This window comes from Narcine bancroftii, chromosome 5 (genome assembly GCF_036971445.1).
Source record: "Narcine bancroftii isolate sNarBan1 chromosome 5, sNarBan1.hap1, whole genome shotgun sequence".
NCBI lineage: Eukaryota > Metazoa > Chordata > Chondrichthyes > Torpediniformes > Narcinidae > Narcine > Narcine bancroftii.
In genome coordinates this window covers 83376516-83397100 of record NC_091473.1, presented here as the reverse complement: position 1 = coordinate 83397100, position 20585 = coordinate 83376516, and the positions used below count along the sequence as shown (strand labels likewise).

The following is a 20585-nucleotide window of genomic DNA, read 5'->3' as shown; positions in this document are numbered from 1 at the left end:
TGCACCTGCTGCAGCCACCGTAGTCACCACAGCACTATTGAGCACACGCAAGTCCCCGCGAGGCACACTAGTTAAAAACAGAGCTTGGCTGGTAGCAGACACATTTCGACAAGCTCCTGTTATACATTGTGTTGTTTTTGGATTTAACAGTAAAGCATTCATTAGAGGTTGCCACTTGTGTTGACTGGTAATTCAATGCAATAACAAACATGGTGTCAGAAGTGGGATCACGTGCATCTCAGGCCTGAAGCCCTGAAGCCTTCAAGAAAAAAGTGAGTAACCAACACCATGCTTGCAACACGCTTGTATCTGCATCATAATGGCGGACGGATTCAGAAGGCCCGACCCACGTGTTTGAGGGCAATTTGGCTGAGAATTAGCGTGTATTCGAATAAGATCATGACATTTTCATTGCGGCAGCGCATAATGATAAGACTGCCCAAGTCAGAGCATACATTTTACTAATGTGGTGAGCCCCGAGGCCATCGAAGGGGAAAGGTGATTCATATACACAAATGAGGTGTGTGAAGTGGGTATCGTATTCAGCTCGGCTGAGTCAAGAGAGGACCCCGAGTGTTTAAAAAGAAAATTTCAAGAAATGTGCAATCTACAAAAGAATTAATGATGGAAAGGTACAGATTTAATACCAGAAACCTGAGGCCTGGCAAGTTGACTCACTCATATGTCAGCAACCTAAACATCAGGGCAAAGACCTGTGACTTCCGAGCGCTGCGTGAAGAGTTGATTAAAGACAGGATGGTCTGCAGCATCTGCGATGAAGGCATGAGAAAGGCACTGCTGCGTGACAGTGAACTAACATTCGCAAAGGCCATCTCCACAAAACCATGGAGGAGAACAGCAGAAATCTAGCCTCTCCATGGCAGCAAGACACAAGCTTAGACACAGTCCAGGTGGAACCTGTGAACAGGCAATGGCCAGAAGACGAAGCCAACAAAGCCCTATTAGACCCTCTCCCAGGACAGAGTGCGGTAACTGCAGCAAGACAAGGGATGTGCCTGGCATTCGGCCAACAGTGCAGAGCCTGTGGAAATGGAACCATTTTAGCAGATGCTGTAGAGCCAGGCAGCAACTCACCCCGAGACCCAGATACAGAAGGATGATTAATCAGTTGGAACCTGAGCAAGGACAAACCATCTCAGACGATGAGTATTACGTTGATGGATTGACTCTGCAGATGCAGGAGACCCAACAAGAATCAAAAGGAACAGCAAAGCATTTATAACAATGAAGATCAATGGTAAAGCAACAGACATGAAAGTTGACACTGGGGCCAAGTGCAACAACATGTCACAAAAAATGTTCAACTGACCAAGGAATTCAGAACAGATCATACTGTGCACCAAGTCATCAACCCTAGTGGCAACCGAGGGCAGCAGAATCAGAACCGACGGCACAGTGCAACTGCACTGCTACGTACAAGGACAGTTGCACATAATAACTTTTCTTGTAGTCCAAGAAGACGTCATGCCTCTGCTGGGCCTGAGTGCAAGCATGTACATGGGAAGATTATTTGGCACACAGAATCTTTTCTGCGTACAGTGACCTTTTTACAGAGGAATTGGGGAAACTGCCAGTGATGCAGCTCAACCCGGAAGTGAGGCCCGTGGTTCCTCTGGCACGCCATATACCAGTAGCAATGAAGGACAAGGTTAAGGCCAAGCTGGACATGATGCAGGATCTTGGTATAATTACCCCAGTCTTCGAGCCCACTGAGTGGGTGTCCTCCATGATGGCTGCTATGAAAAAAGACGGACAGGAGATCCAGATCTGTAACAACACGAGAGACCTCAATACAGCTTTCAAATGACCACACCATCCAATGCATACTCTGGAGTAAGTTACCATGCAGATGGCTGGCGTGACTGTTTTTTCAATAGAGGACACAAAGATTTACTTCTGGCAAATCAAACTTGACTACAAGTCGTCTCTGTTGTTCACATTCATCATGACTTTTGGCCAATAGATTTCTATGACTGTCATTTGGAATCAATTCAGCCAGTGAGGTATTTCAGAGATCAATGGAGCAAATCTTTGCTGGGTACCCCTGTGCCATCATTGTTGATGACATACTCGTAGGCGGCAAGGATTGGAAGAACACGACGCAAATTTAAAAAGGTACTCAACAGAGCCCGGAAGGAAAACCTTAAGCTCGACCCCTGGAAGTGCAGATTTTGGCTGAACCAGGTCAGTTATGTAGGTCATGTTTTCACAGGAGAAGGCCTGATGGCAGACCCTTTAAAGACCAGAGCAATCAGTGAAATGTCACTACCGACAGATGTAACAGTGGTTAAACATTTCCTGGGCATGGTCAACTATCTAGACAAGTTCAGCAGAGATCTTACTGGCCCACTGAGGCAGCTAATGCACGAAGACGTGGCTTGGTCCTGGCACAAGCAACAACAAAATGCATTAAACACATTAAAAAAGCATATGTCATGCCCACTGTTCTATCATACTGTGACCAGTCATGCTAACCTGTGATGCATCATAGTACGTTCTGGGTGCTGCTAGTTGCTTCTGTGCCAGAAACCTGCTGCAGATATTTTGTCCTCCAGAAAATGATTATCACAGAGAAATATCAAATCTGGGGAGAGTTGTGCAGATAAACAAAGAAAGGGGGAGACAGCAATTTCCATCACATCTAGTAGGTAGTGAGGGTCACTGTAGGATCCAGACTGTCCAAAAATACATGGTGGATGTGCTCCCTGTGCCTATGCTAATGGTCCACACTTGCGTTGTGGGTTGGTGTGCAGCCATTAGTTCTATTTCTCAGCACTGAATGAAGACACTGCAGCCTGATCAACATCATCCCTCACAAGCAGCCTCCACACATTAGTAAAGAAGTCAATTCCACTGCATCAGATTTAAGTTAATCTTTAATTTAATGTTAAGCTATATTTCTTTTATAAAAATGTCAGTAAATTATAGTATTAAAATATTGTATCTATATTCTTAGAAAGTTAGCTGTGGGTTGGTACAGGGTTGTCACATTTAAATAGAACCGTTGTTATTTGAGAAGAAAGTTCAATCTTGGAGTCGATGTGTCTTGGACAGACAGAGCTAATACATTTCAAGTGGGTCTTAATTATTCAAGAACTGCTGAGGAACCCACCTGTTTTTCATCAAAGCCAATTAAGTCCCTTGAACAGAGATCAAATCAGAAGTTGAATTGGATATGGAATGGTTTTCAGAAATTTGGCAGGAATAAAACTGATGGTCATATGGTTTCCAAAATTTGGGACTCACTTCATCCATTATGTAACTATCACATGACTTGGAGAAATACATTGCTGAATTCAGACATTTTGAGTTCAGTTTTGGAACAGTTCAACTTGTGACATACAGGGTTGAAACCTTTAAAAGACAGAGTTGAGTTGTAGTAACTAGAATTGGTGCTGTTTGTTGTGTGTTACTCCTCGAAGAAGGGAAACATAGAATCAGTGGCTATTGAATTAATGAAGATCACTTTGCTCTCTATTTGGAAAAGAGGACCGAGTATACTGGGTCTATTTTTGTGTTTGTTCACTTTGTTTAACCCTTGTCTGGCTTGTGATTTCATTGTAGAAGAAAATAATCACATTTGCTGTCTTTGAGAAGAGGGCAGATTCTTTGTGTGGAAAACATTTGTGAAGATATATGTTTAAAAGAGCTTTATAATTATTTCTTAACTGAGAATTTAAGACCTTCAAGCAAGACCAAAATGATGCTGAGCTTTTTTAAAAAGTGACTTTTCAGAGTGGGACTTTGAATTATGACCAGACACATTTATATTTGTGCATAAACAAGGTTAAGAGTTAAGTAAGAAATGTTATGTTATTAATAGTTTAATAAAAATTATTATTTTGAATTTACAATTGTTTGGTGAATTTTCCATTGCTGTTCCTGTGTTAGTGCCAACAAAAAACCTTCAGTTGCAAACATAATTAAAGGGGTTGTTAGTGTGTAACAGTAATAAACTATAATGACCCCTTTTACACAGTTCGGACTATTGTACCTAAGAATGTATTGAGCACTAATCAGAAAACCAGTATACATCAATAGTTTTGCAATTGATGTCCTATATTCTTGTCAACTTGTGCAAATATAGACTGAATGTTAACAGCTATTTGACCAAGATTATAGTCACCACACGACACTTAATCTAGTACCCTTTCTGTCCTTAGCAGATACCAGTTGAGATTTAAAAAAATCTCTTAAGATACAAACAGAAGCACTGTGGCTAATTACAGCCTTTCTGCTTTGGCCCTGTTGAATTTGAATATTTCTTTGTAATTTTAAGTGTTTTTTTTAAATTTAATGTTTCAAGGTGCAAATATTAATATTCCTCATGTTTTATCTTCAGAAGAAGATTCAAAAAAGCTAACCTCTGACAGGTAACTCCAATATTTCCACATTTTCCTATCACTCACTATTTGTGCTTGTCAAAATGAGAATGTTAACATTGAAAAGAGAAAATTATTTTCACTCTGTGTCCCCAGGACTTGTTATCAGTTCCTGGAACCAATGCAGCACATGGAGGCTTCAAAGACCTTAAAAGAGACTTTTCCTCTGTTTTGAAACATTAGAACTACAAAGCCAATATAATAATTTGCACATATAAACTTTTCTGTGAAAACACCAATTAGGGTTGAGTTAAAGTTTTATGCAATGGATTACTCATGGTGGAATTATAAATAACACACAAGGCCATCAGTGACTAGAATTTCATTTCATTTCCACAGACTAGTTTCAAACACAAGTTTTGGATTGAACTTTAAAAACAAAATCCAATGCTGGAAATATAAAATAAAAAGCAAAAATTCTGGAAAATACAACAGGTCAGGCAGTAAATGTGGAAATAAAAACTATTAATATTTCAGAATTGTTCCGATTAAGGGAAATGCTACCTGAGCCACTGAGTGGCTCCAATATTTCATGTGATTATTTAGGAGAATTGGGCCTCCTTTCTGTTAGGGGCTATGGACAAAAGTGGCAACTCTCTGTCTTCCTTATGGTAGACAAAGTTAAAGAATTTTATGTATGTAACATTCTAAATGTAGTATTATGTGACAATAATGGAATCTTAACTTTTAATTAATAGTTGATACACTCACCCTCTCTCTACAATTTAACACCATTCAGTATGTTTGAGATCTATCAATTTAAGGCAGTTGGGGTTATCCCATTAATGGAATTAAAAGCCAAAAGCAGGCCTTGAGAATCCACTTCATTACCTCAGGCAGGCAACCAACTAGTGAAGGTGAGTTGAGAGATGGGCAGGATTATAGATAGGAAAATATAAATTGAAAGGAAAAGTTTGAATAATACAGGAAGATGTGAATTTAAAGAAGTTGGGGTGAATAGGGTTCCAAATAGCATATGAGGAATTGCTCACTGAAGAGGCCAGGGATATGACTCTCATAACTATCAATGAAGAAATCAACACATCACAAAACTGTCTTTGCTAATCTACTTGTATGTCTGTAATGTGTTGAATTTCAAATACTGTCAAAGCCAATATTTATTACCCATCCTAAATGCCCTTGAGAAGCAAATGATGTAACAAATGAAGCATTTTTAACATTGAGGGTCCAAAGAGGTAGATCCAGTAACACTGTGAGATTGTTGATTGTTTACTAATCGTGGTACTGTACATCTTGGGAGGGGAATCTGCAGGTGATGGACTTCTGGGTGCGCCTGCTGCCTTTGTCATTCTCAGCAGTAAACAACGAATTTGGGGAATGCTGTTTAAGTAGATTATGCAGGTAATTGCGCAACTATTTGAAAATGAGCCAGAGTGCGTCCACCAAGTGTTAGTGATGGAGTGAATGAAAGACATGGTTTTGGAAAAATTGTTTATCAACTGGGCAAACAAATTGCTCAAGACACTCCGCAGGTCAGTCAGTATCCATGGGTAGAATTAGTCAGTCAGAGATAATCAACTGAGCTGGTTTGTGGTGAATGGCGTAGAACTACTTGAAAGTTGTTGGAATTACTAATACTCTTATCCAGAAAGGGGAGAGTATTCTATCATGATCCACATTGCTTCATAGATAGTGGAAATGCTTTGGTGAGTCACCCTTTGCAGAATAACCAGCCGCTGATCTGTGCTATAGCCTCAGTGGCTGGTCCAATTAACTTTATGGTTAAAGGTGATATCTACAATACTGGAGATGGGGATTGCATTTGTCATCCTTTTGAATGCCACATGGAAGCAATGAGGTTCTCTTGTCAGAAGTGGTCACATTGTCAGGCACATGAATGACACAAATATAACTTTTCTATATATGCTCGAATTTTGTCCGGATCTTGCTACATGCTGGATAGTTTTCTTTTTTGAATTGCATATAAACTTTGTTTAGTTAGTAGGACCTATCTCCAGTACTTAGTATTGGTCAAATAGCTGAAGGTGGCTGGTCCTAGAGCTAAGGTGATGAATTGGCAATAGATCTATTTTGAGGCTATTCTATCTAGAATGATGCGTGTGCCACAGAACCCAATGAGGAAAGGCAGACTTTGTGTGCATTGTCTACACTGCTAAATAATATCATGCACAAATCATTTACATCAGGGAAATGGGTAAGGATGAGGTTAAATACCATAGGTTCATTATTTTTTTGTTCTCTAAACTCCATGCTGTCAGGCTACTCTTGATGAAGAGCTCTAAGGTTCCTCACTTACTGTATCTTTGCTGTTTTTAGTGCTGCTTCCAAGTATTGTAAGACCTGGATTAATGCGTCAGCAGGTTGATAATCACTAGCTGTCCTTGCCTGTTGTTGATTCAATGCCACAAAATCTCAAACAATCCAGAGTTGATATTAAGAATTGTTTGCTCTCATCTCTTCAAAAGATGAAAGAACATGAATCCAGGGAATATGATGGAGAAATCCACAACATTAGCCAAATAGTGTGATTCTATGAGTATGATTTAATAGCATTGTTTGACTCACCTGCGATAAAGTTCTTTCAATTTAGATAATGGTTACCAGATGCTTGTTGAGGGGTGGATTTTCAAGGCCATCTTGGTAGGAATCACGATGCTGTGACTGAATTTGGTGCTTTAGTCAATGCCTGGAGGTCTATTAGACTTTGTTCTTACTTTTTTTTAAACATAGCAGAGGATGTCATGTGTCAACCACATTGCTGTGGATCAGATATTAGAAACAGGCCATCCCAACTAAGGGCAGTATCTTTCCTCCTCTCAAGGACATAACCAAATGAGTTATTTCAATACCAGACACAATCTGCTTGAGGAATTCAGTGGATTAGGGTTGACTATTCTATTCCTTTCACTGATGCTGCTTGGCCTGCTGAGTTCCTTCAGCATATTGTGTTTAGGTGAATATTGTAGTATCTGCAGTCTCTGTGTCGTGAGTTTTTGCAATAGGTTTTTTATTTGGAAACCGTCTTTCCATTGATTACAACTGTGAATTGACCCTTTTGGGTGGCACGGTTAGCACAATGCTGTTACACTGCCAGCGACCCAGGTTCAAATCTAGCACTGCTTGTAAGGAGTTTGCACACTCTCCCTGTGTCTGTATGGGTTTCCACCGAGCACTCAGATTTCATCCCACCTTTGGAAAAGTAGGCAGGTTGGAGGTTAATTGAGGTGTTTTGGCGACAAGGGCTTATGAGATGGAGAGGCCTGTTTCTGTGCTGTATGTCTAAATTAAATTAAAATTTAATCAGTCCACATAATTTAATTAACTGAACTTCCCATGCTATTTTGGTGGGATTGAACTCGTATCTCCACATTATTAATGCAGAATGTAACCATTAACCATCCCTCCCTCACCACTCTAATCTGCACTCACACACTTATCTTATTTATTCCGTCGCACTTAAGAAAATCCACTCGATCATGAAAATACGAGGAGTATATCGACCTAGCACATATTCAGAAAAGAAGTCCAGATTCGTTCACATACAATTGGAAGTGTTCATCTGAAACAGATTGAATTCCATTTTTTAATTGTCCAAGATAACTACTGTACAGCTAAGCTTAGAAAGGAACTAAATTGCCATATTTATCTTCCAGTGCTGAAACTGCACAAGATACGTTTGAGAACCCAGCATTCGTGAATAATTTTACAGGTGAGATGCAAACCTTAATGTAATAAAAATTAGAAATGCTCCAATGCCAGAGGGACATTTCCAGAGGAAAATGATGACCTATTTTGTTCTCCAAGGGTAGGTTTAAAAGGATCCTTTAGATTCCTGTGTCATGCATATCTTGCTTCAAATACATAGCCTTACTGAGTGTGAATGTCCACTGCAGTGGGCTTTTTAATATATCAACTTAATGAATGTTTTGAAGCTACATAGAAGTTATATTTTGACAGTTAACATGTATAGCCAATAAGCTTAGGCACAGGCTTGGCTGATAACGCTACTGATGTTTATTGTCTAATTGGATAGGACCCAGGAGAATGAATTACAATACTGGTGCGCTATCAATAACTTCAAAGACTAGAAGTTACCTCGGTTTTTATTACTATTAACTGATAGCACATCTCATGTTGCTGACCCAAGACCCGAGCTTGTTTTGGGGGAAAGGTTATGGCATTGCCACCTTCATTAGGGGAATCAAGGGGGATGAGAAACAGATACAATTAGCAAGGGACGGGCCAGCCATACATGTACAAATAGTAGTACAGTGGTTCCACCACATTCACCCCCTCTTTTAAAAAGAAGTCCGATGGGGTGAAGTTGGTTCATGTCCATCACAGGTTCAGTCTATCCGGTGCTCTTGTCTGCCATGGTGACCGTCGTAGCGCCGGTTGTGGCTCAGCTGTTGGCTTCTGGACGGTGTGGTTGTTGTCAGTGGATGGGGTGTCTGTCAACTGAACTGAGACAGATAGGTTGAGGGCTGGGGTAGGGTGACATGGTAATGTGATGGGTGATCGGAGTGGGGTGGGGGGGGTGGATGTACTGGTTGGTTGGCCGGAGTTCCGGGATCTCTCGTGCATGCTAGGTCTTGGACAGTCACAGATTCCTCGCACCCATCTGAGTATGCCACATAGGTGTATTGGGGGTTGGCGTGGAGGAGGTAGACCCTCTCAACCATTGGGTTGGACTTATGGCTTCTCACATGCTTCTGGAGCAGGACTGGCCCTGGGGATGTCAACCAGGATGGCAGCATTGTCCCCGACATGGACTTCCTGGGGAATGAAGATGTCCTTTCATGAGGAGTGGCATTTGTGGCGGTGCACAGGAGGGATCTGATCTCGTGGAGTGCTTCAGGGAGGTCCTCTTGCCAGTGGGATACAGGCAGGCCTTTTGACCTCAGGGCGAGGAGGATGGTCTTCCAGACACTGGTGTTCTCCCTTTCTACCTGTCCGTTCTCTCGGAGATTGTAACTGGTGATCCTGTTAGTGGCAATACCTCTGGCCAGCAGATATTGATGCATCGCTCATGAAGGAGAATGCTATGGATATAGCAGGGGTATCTGAACAGGGTGAAGAGGTTGCATAAGGCTTTGACGGTGGCAGAGGTCATGACTGGGCAGGAAATGTCAAACGGGAACCATGAGTACTCATCAATGATGTTGAGAAAGAACACATTGCAGTTCAAAGGGGCCCCTTGAAATCCACACTCAGCTGCTCAAAGGAGTGGGTAGCCTTAATCAGGTGCGAGCTGAACGACTGGTAGAAGTGTGGTTTGCACTTTGCACAGACCTGGTAGTTCCTGGTCATTGTTCTGATATCCTAAACTAAATGGGGAGGTTGCAGGCTTTGATGAAATGGTAGAACCTGGCAACGGTTGGCATAGAGGGCTTGTAAACGGCCTATGTGCGCACTGGTGCAAGTCCCTCGGGACAGGGCATCTGAAAACTCATTGAACTTTCCTTGCCAGTATAAGATATCATAGTTGTAGGTGGCGAGTTTGATTCTCCACCTCAGAATTTTGTCATTCTTGATTTTACCCCACTGCTTGTTGTTGAACATGAAGGCGACTGTATGTTGGTCAGTCAGTACGGTAAATTGTTTGCTGGCAAAATAGTGCCACCAATGCTACCGCCTCAATGGTGGCCTTGGCCTCCTTCTCAATGGAGGAGTGCCGGATCTTGGAGGGTGCAGGAGAAAAATGCTGCAGGTCTGCACTTCTGGTTAAGTGTGGTGGCCAGGGCAAAGTCCAACACATCGCTCTCCACCTGGAATGGGTGGATTCGTCTGCAGTATGCATTGTGACCTTGGCAACATTGCCTTTGATGTGGTTGAAGGTCTCCCAGGCCTCTGCCGAAAGGGGAAAGGAGGTGACTTTTACAAGGGGGCCGGCCTTATAAATAAGAGAAAAACCCCAGGTACTTTTTCTGGGCCTTGAGGCTGTGGGGGAGTGAGAGCTCCAATAGGGGGCACATGTGGTCAGGATTGGTGCCAATAACTATTCTCCATGATGCAGCTGAGTCTAGCCAGACATGATGTGCGGAATACACATTTATCCTTGTTGTAGGTAAGGGTTTTGGCTGTGTCTAGGTTAATTAATCTGTGGATGAATATTGCATTTTCCTGCCCTACTCTGTACTTAAACTGTGCACTTCACAATTTAGAGCAATTAAATATAAATATGTCATGAAGGAGTATGGCAAGTGTGCAACATGGGGAAGATAGAGGTAAATGGTCAATTCCCTTTACTTGCTATTAGATAAATTGAAAAATTCTTAGAAATTACTGAAACACGATTCTAATTTTATGATGAATGTTTTTTCTCCTAATAGGATCCACATGATTAGGACAAGATTTGAATGAACGTGGAAGGAACATGTAGCCAGTGAATACTGTACTTTGGCCATGCCTTGTTGGCTTCATTGCATTGGAATATTGCCTCATTTTCTGACATTAAAACTTTGACATGCAAGACTTCCTCCAGCGAATTGCCAGGAAAGCTAAAAAGCAATCATTTTGCTCCTGGAAGCACATGAATCATCGGATTCTTTTCATGAACCACTCAACTTTAGAAGTAAAAGAAATGAACTAAACAACTAAAGTTGATATTCAAAGCTTGGTTTTCTCCTCAAAACCTACTCCTTGACATTCTCTTTCACCCTTGTGATATTGCCTATCTTTCCCATTTTCCCAGCTGTAAATCAAATTCATAAATATCCAGTATGCAATATCTGCACGTTTCACAAACATTTCTACGAATGATTCCACCTGCATTGGATTCGCCCATCGTTATTGAATGAAGATCTACCGGGACCAATGCCTGAAGAGGGCGCACAAAATCAGTGAACCGGTGCGGACTCGAAAGGCCAACATGAGCTGTTTCTGCTCCGTAAATGGTTATATGGTTATATATTTCTAGATGTCCAGTTCTCAGTCATTTTGTTCCAATCTATACCAATTTGGTATGAAACCCCACAAATGGTTTACCTCTATCTCTGCCAAGATCCACATCTGCTTTTACATTTCTGAGAATTATCTGAGAGTCCTAATGGCATGCCATTCTGTGGACTGAGTCCATGTCTGCTCTCTGTACTCCTTGCTGTCTCTGCATTGCCCAAGATATTCATTTCCCTTAAGTGCTTATCAACTTACCTCCACTTCCATCTCTTGTGAGCAGCAAGTTCCAGTTCATTGCCATCTGCTGTACAAGTATTCTTCCTCATATCTCGACACTTCACCACTAACCTACTTCTTGCTTTACCATACATTGATACCTATCGTCCTTGTACCATCTGTTAATAATGGCAATTTATCTCTTTCTCATCTAAATTTCTCATCTTGTACACCACTATCAAATCTCCTTTCAACCTCAAGCAAAAAAACAAACAAGCTGCAGGAGAAACTTAGTGGATCAGGCAGGATCTGTCAAGGTCTAGTGAAGTCAATGTTTCAGGTTGAGAGCCTGCATCAGGCTCAAGTTTACAGTCACTGCTCTCTTCTGTCTACTTTAAACCTCGTTTTTACTTCCTAATCTAGCCTTGTAATCCTGCATCCATGGAACCATTCAGGTAACCCCTCAATATTTCTTCAAATGTCTTCAAGTTCTTCCTCATGCGATGAGCCAATGTAAAACTCTACAATTGTTGCAGCTAAATCAGAACTTAAGAAAGGATCATCATAACCTCTGTGGCTTTATACCCAAGAGCACAATTAAAAAACCCATGATGACATAAGTCGTGCTCTCTACAAAATTGTTTATCACCTGGTGGTCTGTCCAGGGTCCATTGTGGTTGACGTGCATCTGCACTGTCTACCACATCTCCAAGTTTGGTGATAGCAACAAATTGTGAAAATACTCTCTATTTCAATGGCCATATTTGGCAATAATCCAAGCATATTGCTGTTTACTAAGCTTGTCTGAACAAAAAATTGAGTACAAGTCATTGTTTTCTGCCCTTAAGTCAATTTTTCAGCCAAGCCTACACTAATTCTTTTCTATGAGCCTCAAATTTGTTAACCAGTCTTGTGGTGCTTTGCCAAATGTTACTTTAAAATACACTTATATCAAATCTAATCAATGGGAATTGAATTCATTCTCACAAATGGAGAGTGGCTGACATTTTCATCATTACCAGAATCTCATTTGTCTTCAATTCTTCACAGACCTCTGGGAGGTACAACCATTAGTGTGCCTTAAGATTCCTTCACATCCACTGTGGGTGATAGAAAGTGATCTCAGTGTTCACTTCCAGGCAATATTCCCAGCATCAAGTCTCAGTCAAAATAGTTAGCTCCAGTAAACATGGCAACAGCCTGCATATGCTCAGCACCAAACTTACAAAACAGGCTCTTCCTGAACTGTTTACAGCAAGAGATTAGCAGGATAGAAGCCCAGCTTTTAGGATATTCTAAAAATTCAGGGAAACTGTAGTATTACCACCAACATGTAAACTTATCTGACCCACGACTGCTGACATTGGAGAAGCATCTATGACATTGCTCAAGTATGTATGTTCGAAAACCCAGTGAGAACAGCAGAAGGGACACAATTTTTCTCCTTCTATCCAATGTAGTGCCATCTGATGACATAGATCTCGCAGTGATGCAGATCCATCTTAGAATCCAGTCTACAATAGAAACAAGCCATCATCAATTGCAAAGGACTGCCTAAAAAGACCATGGAATTCCTTTCATTTCCTTTCTGCTACCTTATCGAAAATGCAATTAATCAATCAAACATAATATCTTTACAAATCAATGCTCTGAATTAATTCAAACTTCTACAAATGACTATTTCTATTTTCTCCAATTATCATTTCTAGAATCTTACCTATTAAACTAACTAATCTGTAGTCTCAAAGGATTCTTTACACTAGTATAGGTTCCATTGTCACACAATACTACATTTAGAATGTAACATACATGAAATTCTTTAACTTTTGCAGAGTTACCACTTTGTCCAGGTCCCCTCACAGAAACCTACAGCACCTGGTGTTCCAAGACATTTTCCCTTCCAAGAACTGGCCAGTCCTGTGCCTGCTTAGCTTCCAAGATGAAACAATATCAGGCATATTCAGGCTATTAGGTGCTGTGGCTGCTGGCTTCATTACTCTCTTGCACATTGTTTCCGAGTAAGAAACTGCAAAACGGTCCAAAATTTGCATTTCCAAGCAAAGAATGCACAAATGTGTAATTCGTTAATTGATTTCTGTACATTTCTATGACTAACCAGGGTGTTCATGATCTTCTTAGACTTAATGAGAGTTTGTGATGTTAAACATGCTTAAAAGCAAATCATGCAATAAAATGTTTTCAATACCTACGGCAGTTTGAGTAATTAAATGATTAATTCAAATTCAATTAACATTGAATTTAAGAAAGTATTATAATTTCAAAACAGCAAAAATGCCACACAATCAGATATTTTTTTGTTTTCATAATTTATTCAACAGAACCATGCACATAATAGTAAGGAAATACGATATTTTAATGAACCATAGTTTGAAATAATATCAAATGCATTCATAACAGAACCATAAACTGGATTCAGATGATTTTTTTTTCAGTGTTCTCCATTTAACCATAAGACATAGATGCAGAAACAGGATATTCATCCCATTGAGCCTGCCCCATCATTTAAATCAGGAATTGATTCATTTCCCGACTCAGTCCCACTGCTCGGCCTTCTCCCCATAATATTTGATCCCCTGTCTAATCTAGAATCTATCAATCTCTGTCTTAAATACACCCATTGACCTGGCCTCTACAACCACCTGTGGCAACAAATTCCACAGAGTTATCACACCTTGAAATTCCTATGCATTTCTGTTCTAAGCAGACACCAATTCTGAAGTTGTGTCCTCTTCTCCTGGCCTCTCTCACGAGTACATCTACTCTGTCCTCGCCTTTCAACAGTTGAAATGTTTCAATAAGATTCCCCCTCATTCTCCTAAATGTCAGTGAATACAGGCCAAGAGCTGTCAAACTCTCTTTATATGATAACCCTTTCATTCCTGAAATCAGCCTGGTGAACCTCCTCTGAACTTTCAACATAAGCACGTTATTTAAACGAGGAACCCAAAACTGCTCACAATACTCCAAGTGAGGTCTCAGCAGTGCCTTATAAAGCCTCAACATCACATCACTGCTCTTATATTGTTTCTCTTGAAATGAATGCCAGCATTGCATTTGCCTTCTGCTCCACCGATTCAACATGCAAGTTTACCCATCAAGCTAACCTGCATGAGGACCCACAAGCATTTGGTATTTTCAATTTTCTCCCTATTTAAAAAGAAAGTATTTTTTTTCTACCAAAGTGAATGATCATATCCCTTTCAACATTATATATTATTTTCCACTTCTCTGCTCATTCTCTTAGTCCTTCTGCAGCCTCTGTGTTTCCTCTACACTAACTACTCCTCCACCTACCTTTGTGTCATCCCCAAACTTGGCCACAAACCCATCACCCAAATCATTAATATACAACACAAAAATAAGCAACCCCATTAGCGACTCCCTGTGGAATACCACCAGCAACTGGCAGCCAATCAGAATATATCCTTGTATTCCAACACTCTGCTTCCAGCCAATCAACCAATGTTCTACCTATGCTAGTATGTTTCCATGGGCTCTTATCTTATTCAATAGCTTCATGTGCAGAACCTTGTCAAATGCTTTCTGAAAATCCAAATACACAACATCCACTGCATCTCCCTTATCCAGCCTGCTTGCCACTTCCTCAACGAATTCCAGTAGGTTTGTCATTCAAGATTTTCCCTTAAGGCTTTGGCCTATCCTGTCATATACCACCAAGTACTTTGTAACCTCATCCTTTACAATCGACTCCAACATCTTCCCAACCATTGACGTCAGGCTAACCAGGCTATAATTTTCTTTCTGCTTCCTCCTTCCCTTCTTGAAAAGTGGGGTGACATTTGTGATTTTCAAGTCCTCTGGGACCATGCCAGAATCTATTGATTCCAGATATCATTAACAATGCCTCCACAATCTCTACCGCTGCCTCTTTCAGGACTGAGGATGCAATCCATCTGATCCGGGAGACTTATCCACCCTTAGACCATTCATCTTACTGAGCATCTTATCCCTTGAAATAGTAACTCCCCTCACTTCCCTTCCCTGATACATCTGGCACACTGCTAGCGTCTTTCACAGTGAAGACGGATGCAAAATATTCATTTAGTTCTTCTGTCATCTCAACTCATTATTATTTCTACAGTGTCATTTTCTAGTGGTCCTATATGTACTCTCACCTCTCTTTTATTCTTTATATACTTCAAGAAGCTTTTTGTATCTTCTTTGATATTATTTGCTAGCCTACTTTAATCTTTCACTCCTTATGAGTCTTTTAATCACCTTCTGTAAGTTTTTTCCTTTTTTCTCTTTTTTTTAAATAACCCCCCCCCACCCCGGTTAATTTTTAAAAACCTCCCAATCCTCTGTTAATTAATTTTTGCTTCCTGGAATGCCCTCTCTTTTGCTTTTACATTGGGTTTGACTTACCTTGTAAGCCACAGTTGTGACATTTTTTCTCATTTTTGGAACGTATTTATCTTGCATTTTCCCCATTTCTTGCAGAAACTCCATCCATTGCTTCTCTGCCATCTTCCCAACCAATGACTCTTTCCAAATCTACTTTGGCCAGTTCCTCTCTCATGCCACTGTAATTCCCTTGAAATAATAACACTTCTGACTTTAGTTTCTCCTTGTTATATCTCAAATTAAACTCAGTTGTATTGTGATCAATGTCCCCTAGTGGTTCCTTTACTTTAAGCTCTCTTATCTCCTCTGGTGCATTACACAACACCCAATCCAGTACAGCCGATCCCCTTGTGGCTGTTCTAAAAAGGCATCTTATTGGGTTTCTACAAAATCTCTCTCATGAGATCCAGTCACAACATAGTTTTCCTGTTCTAATTGCATGTTAAAATCCCCCATGTATACCATATAATTAATATACAACATAAAAAGAAGTAGCCCCAACACTGATCCCTGTAGAACACCATAAGCAACTGCAGCCAACCAGAATATGATCCCTGTATTCTGACCCTCTGCTTCCAGCAATCAGCCGATGCTTGATGCATGACAGTTTCCAGTTATACCATGGTCTCTTGCTAATTAGCTTCACGTATGACAGATTGTTATGTCCTCATCTGGTATTCAATGATGGGGTTTTAATAGTGAATAACAAATATTCATCAGTAAAACCCCATTAGTATTTTCAGCCACAATCAATCCTTCCTACAACATAATGGTGAATGCACCTGAATAAAATATTCATTGGCCACAAATATCCTGGAACTTTGCAAGGTTGTAAAATGAGAAATCCATCTACTGGTATGTTTTTTTGCTGCTGAGGAAGATGAATGCAAAGTTTCTGACCCCAGAAACTTGATTGCATTGATTGGAGAACCCTGATACCTTTCTTTAACTCACCAGTGACCTGGTAAGAGGCAGCCAAGGAGAACATCAAGAAGTTCTTTATCCCCAAAGGTGTTTCGAGAGCAAGACAGATGCAGAGGGAACTGAGCCAACTCTAGATTGACCTGCAGCAACTTGTCCTTCTGCAGTCAAGGGGGTGGATATGAGGGAGAAACTTTGAAAGGTGAAGAGCCAGCAAGTCGCGCCATTCATCTGAGAGTCATCCAAGATCATCTTCCTTTCTTTCTTTTCAACATTTTTATTGAAATTGAAATTTAACATTGAAAAATACAGAGTACACAAGAATACAAAGTAAAAGTTAAAAAAAAACACAGATTATACCATTTCATCGAAGGTACACCACCTTCTCAATTAAACAAATTATATTACAGTAATATTTTCTATCATTATAAAAATGATCTAAACCCACTACCAAAAACAAAGCTGTTAAGCAAGTAGAGAAAAAATCCTAATCAAAGTAATAAATTACCTTTAATAGTCAACACTTCTGCATTCATATCAAATCAGAGATTCTGAAAATAATTCATTAAAGGTCTCCAGTGTTTGAAAATTTAAATTAAAATCAGAAATTGAGCATCTAATCTTCTCTAAATTTAAACATAACATGACATCACGTAGAGAATGAGTAAGAGTAGGTGGAGCAACATCCTTCCATCTGAGCAATACTGCCTGCCTCACCATATGAGAAGTAAAAGCTAATACATGCCTTTAGAGTTATGCCACTCTCTCCAACAATCTCTTTGGCTTGGCTTCGCAGACGAAGATTTATGAAGGGGTAAATGTCCACGTCAGCTGCAGGCTCGTTTGTGGCTGACAAGTCCGATGCGGGACAGGCAGACACGGTTGCAGCGGAAAATTGGTTGGTTGGGGTTGGGTGTTGGGTTTTTCCTCCTTTGTCTTTTGTCAGTGAGGTGGGCTCTGCGATTTGATGCATGTATCACAATGTGGAGATACATCTGTATAAAAATGAGATAATTTGACTTTGGACATGTGAGCTCTATGGACTACTTTAAATTGTAGGCGGGAGTTGCGGACACATAAAGATGAGGTATTAACCAATTTGAAAATTGTTTCTCAAGTTTCTTCAAAGATTAAAAGCTGTAGGTCCTGTTTCCAGGCTTTTAAAATTTTATCTAAAGGAGTCTTTCTTATTCCCAACAACATGGCATAAATGTTAGATAGGGAACCATTGTAAAAAGATTGTAAATTAAAAGTTACATTCATTCAGTTCTTATCAGTTCTTAGAGGGAATGCATGTAATCAAGATTGCAAAAAATCTCTAATCTGTAAATTACAAAAAATTGGCCACTTAGTAATCTATATTTAACTAACAGTTGTTCAAAAGAAGCAAGATTTCCTTCGATAAATACATCTTTAAAACATTTAATGCCTAATCTTAACATTCTTTAAAAGCTACGCCAATCATAAAAGGTTTAAAGAAATAATTAGAAAAAAATGGGACTAGAAAGAGAAAATCAAATTAAGCTAAAATGTATTCTAAATTGTATCCAGGTTCTCAAAGTATTTTTTAACCATTGAGTTATCAGTTAATTTATTTAAAGATGTAGGAAGTGAAGATCCAAAAAGGGAATACAGAGTTTTGTAATAGAATTAGATTCTAAAGAGATCCATATTGGACAGTCTTCACGTAAAAAATGTTTGAGAACCATTGCTCTAGACCCAATTGTTATTGAAATATTTTGCTTGAGAAAAATTGTCATTGGCCTACTTCCTTTGGAGTTATGAAACCATGCACATAACAAGTCAATTAGGTATGATTAAAACAGTGGTTTTCAAACTTTTTCTTTCAACTTACAGTGGTATGTGAGTGGATAGAAAAAGTTTGAAAACCACTGATCTAAATCAATGGGTGGGAAACAGATAACTTTCCCATTAACCCTGGAGTCAGGCAGGGTTGTTCTGTCTTATTTGGGTGCTGATGCCCTTTGCTGAATTGATCAGGAAGGATGAGAGCATAAGAGGAGTGACAATGCCAGGCAGCAGAACTCAGGACACAGTCTCCCTGTACATGGATGATGTTGCTGTTTTCTGTTCGGACACTTGATCCATCTGCAAATTGATCAGCATCTGTGGTTAATTTGTGTCCTCATCAGGCGCCAAAACCGGAAGAAGAGCAAGGCAATACTCTGGTCTGACCGGTCCACCATCCCTTATAGAGTCATATCAGACTACCTATCCGCTTTCAGGTGGCCACAAAGCCCGACTGTAAAGCTGCACAGAATACTCCTGTGCGGGTGTCGGGTAGCCATCTGAAACCAGAAAAGTTGGCCAGGAGAGTTACTTACCTAACCCTTCTCCGAGAGGTGTAACTAGCCTGCTTGCAGCATCGAGTGTGGCAGCTGAAAGCTGCCGGGTTGCCAGGGGGTGGGCTGAGGACATCGTGGTGATGTCATCAGCCATCGACCCTGGACGGGAGTTTTGAAAATACAGCAGTCATTTAGCAAATTCGTGGTGATCAGTACAGTTCAATTTTTTGCAGCCTAATAATCAGCCATGGTCTCAAACTGGTCTGATGCCGACGTCAGGTTTCTGCTGGAGATTTTAACATAGGAGGCACAGGAGAATGAGCTGACAGGGACTGTGAGGGATGGTGCCACATATGAGAGAGTGGTCACTGCACTCTCAGCCATGGCCATGCATGCACCAAAACTCAGGTAGTCACTAAGTTGAAAAATCTAAGGAAAAAATTTCATGCTGTCCTGGATCACAATCGCAGGAATGGCAGGGGAAGAATGGACTGGAAATTCGTCCAGCAATACCAAACCATCTGGGGCTCCAGCTGCTCAGCTGAACCTATTAGCATTGTCAGTGCAATTGAGATCCCCTCCTTGCAGGATCGCTTTGCAGAGGCATCTCAAGCTGCCAGTAGCATAGAAGATTCACCAGAGATACCGAACCAGGAGGTGCAGGACTCCAATGAGGATGCAGCTGGCACAGCCCAGAATGGCACCCAGGAAACCACATCACCACCCGCTGACCCTGCAAGTAGTGAGGCAGCACTCACACTGGTGGACACAGGTATTCTAGCTTTAAAAGGGATTTAAAGAGAACCACATTATTTAGGTACTGATGCACTTTTCATGATTTGCTCCTCAGCACCCAGTGCAAGACGCAAGAGGTGGAGGCCGACCAAGGTCCAAGTGATCGCAAAGGAGTATGTTCAAAGCCATGGAATAGGAGGAAGGGGAGTGGGACCATCAGCGAGCTGAATTGGCTGTGGAGCAGCAGAGAGAGCCGCTAGCTGAATTGAGGAGGCATGAAAGTGCTGTTCAGTGTTCAGAGGGTGACAAGCAGCTCCAGGTGGCCACATACCTTTCAACCACCATGGCGCAGCTCAGTGCAGCTATGGATAAGCAGTCGTCCATTTTCCAGGATTTCTTTGCACAAATGGCCGTCTATCCACCCCAGTACCCACACCCCTGTGGTTCACAATCCATCTACCTCCCCCATCTTGCTGGACCCCAATACCGTTCCACACCATCAGGTAATGGTGGTGGACACCTGGAGAGATTGAAGATGTTGGGGTGCAGTAGTGTCTCCCCACTCCCCTCCTGCTCCTCCTCTTCCTCAACTCCTCATTCATTCCTCTCATTTATGGAATAAGTCTTGATAATGCTGCCCCCAATCACCAGCCACTTCTGCCGTCAAATTGTGCAATTCTGTAAAGAGTAATGTGATTTGGCAGGTAATGGGTATTGAAAGTATATTTTTTGTCATCAG

General features: G+C 40.9%; 1 protein-coding gene across 9 annotated transcripts in view; it reads left to right on the top strand.

Moving 5' to 3' along the window:
- The window catches only part of LOC138763639 (P-selectin-like), a 104305-nt gene extending 90602 nt beyond the window's left edge, over positions 1–13703 (top strand). For 6 of the 9 annotated variants that reach the window (XM_069938125.1, XM_069938124.1, XM_069938126.1 and 3 more), the window contains 3 exons: positions 4364–4394; positions 8039–8094; positions 10718–13703. In XM_069938125.1, coding sequence (XP_069794226.1) covers positions 4364–4394; positions 8039–8094; positions 10718–10728 — 98 coding nt within the window. In that variant the 3' untranslated portion in view covers positions 10729–13703. The remainder of the gene's footprint in view (positions 1–4363; positions 4395–8038; positions 8095–10717) is intronic. The other 3 variants (XM_069938118.1, XM_069938119.1, XM_069938120.1) reach the window with 3 other exon arrangements.
- The last annotated feature ends 6882 nt before the right edge of the window (positions 13704–20585 follow it).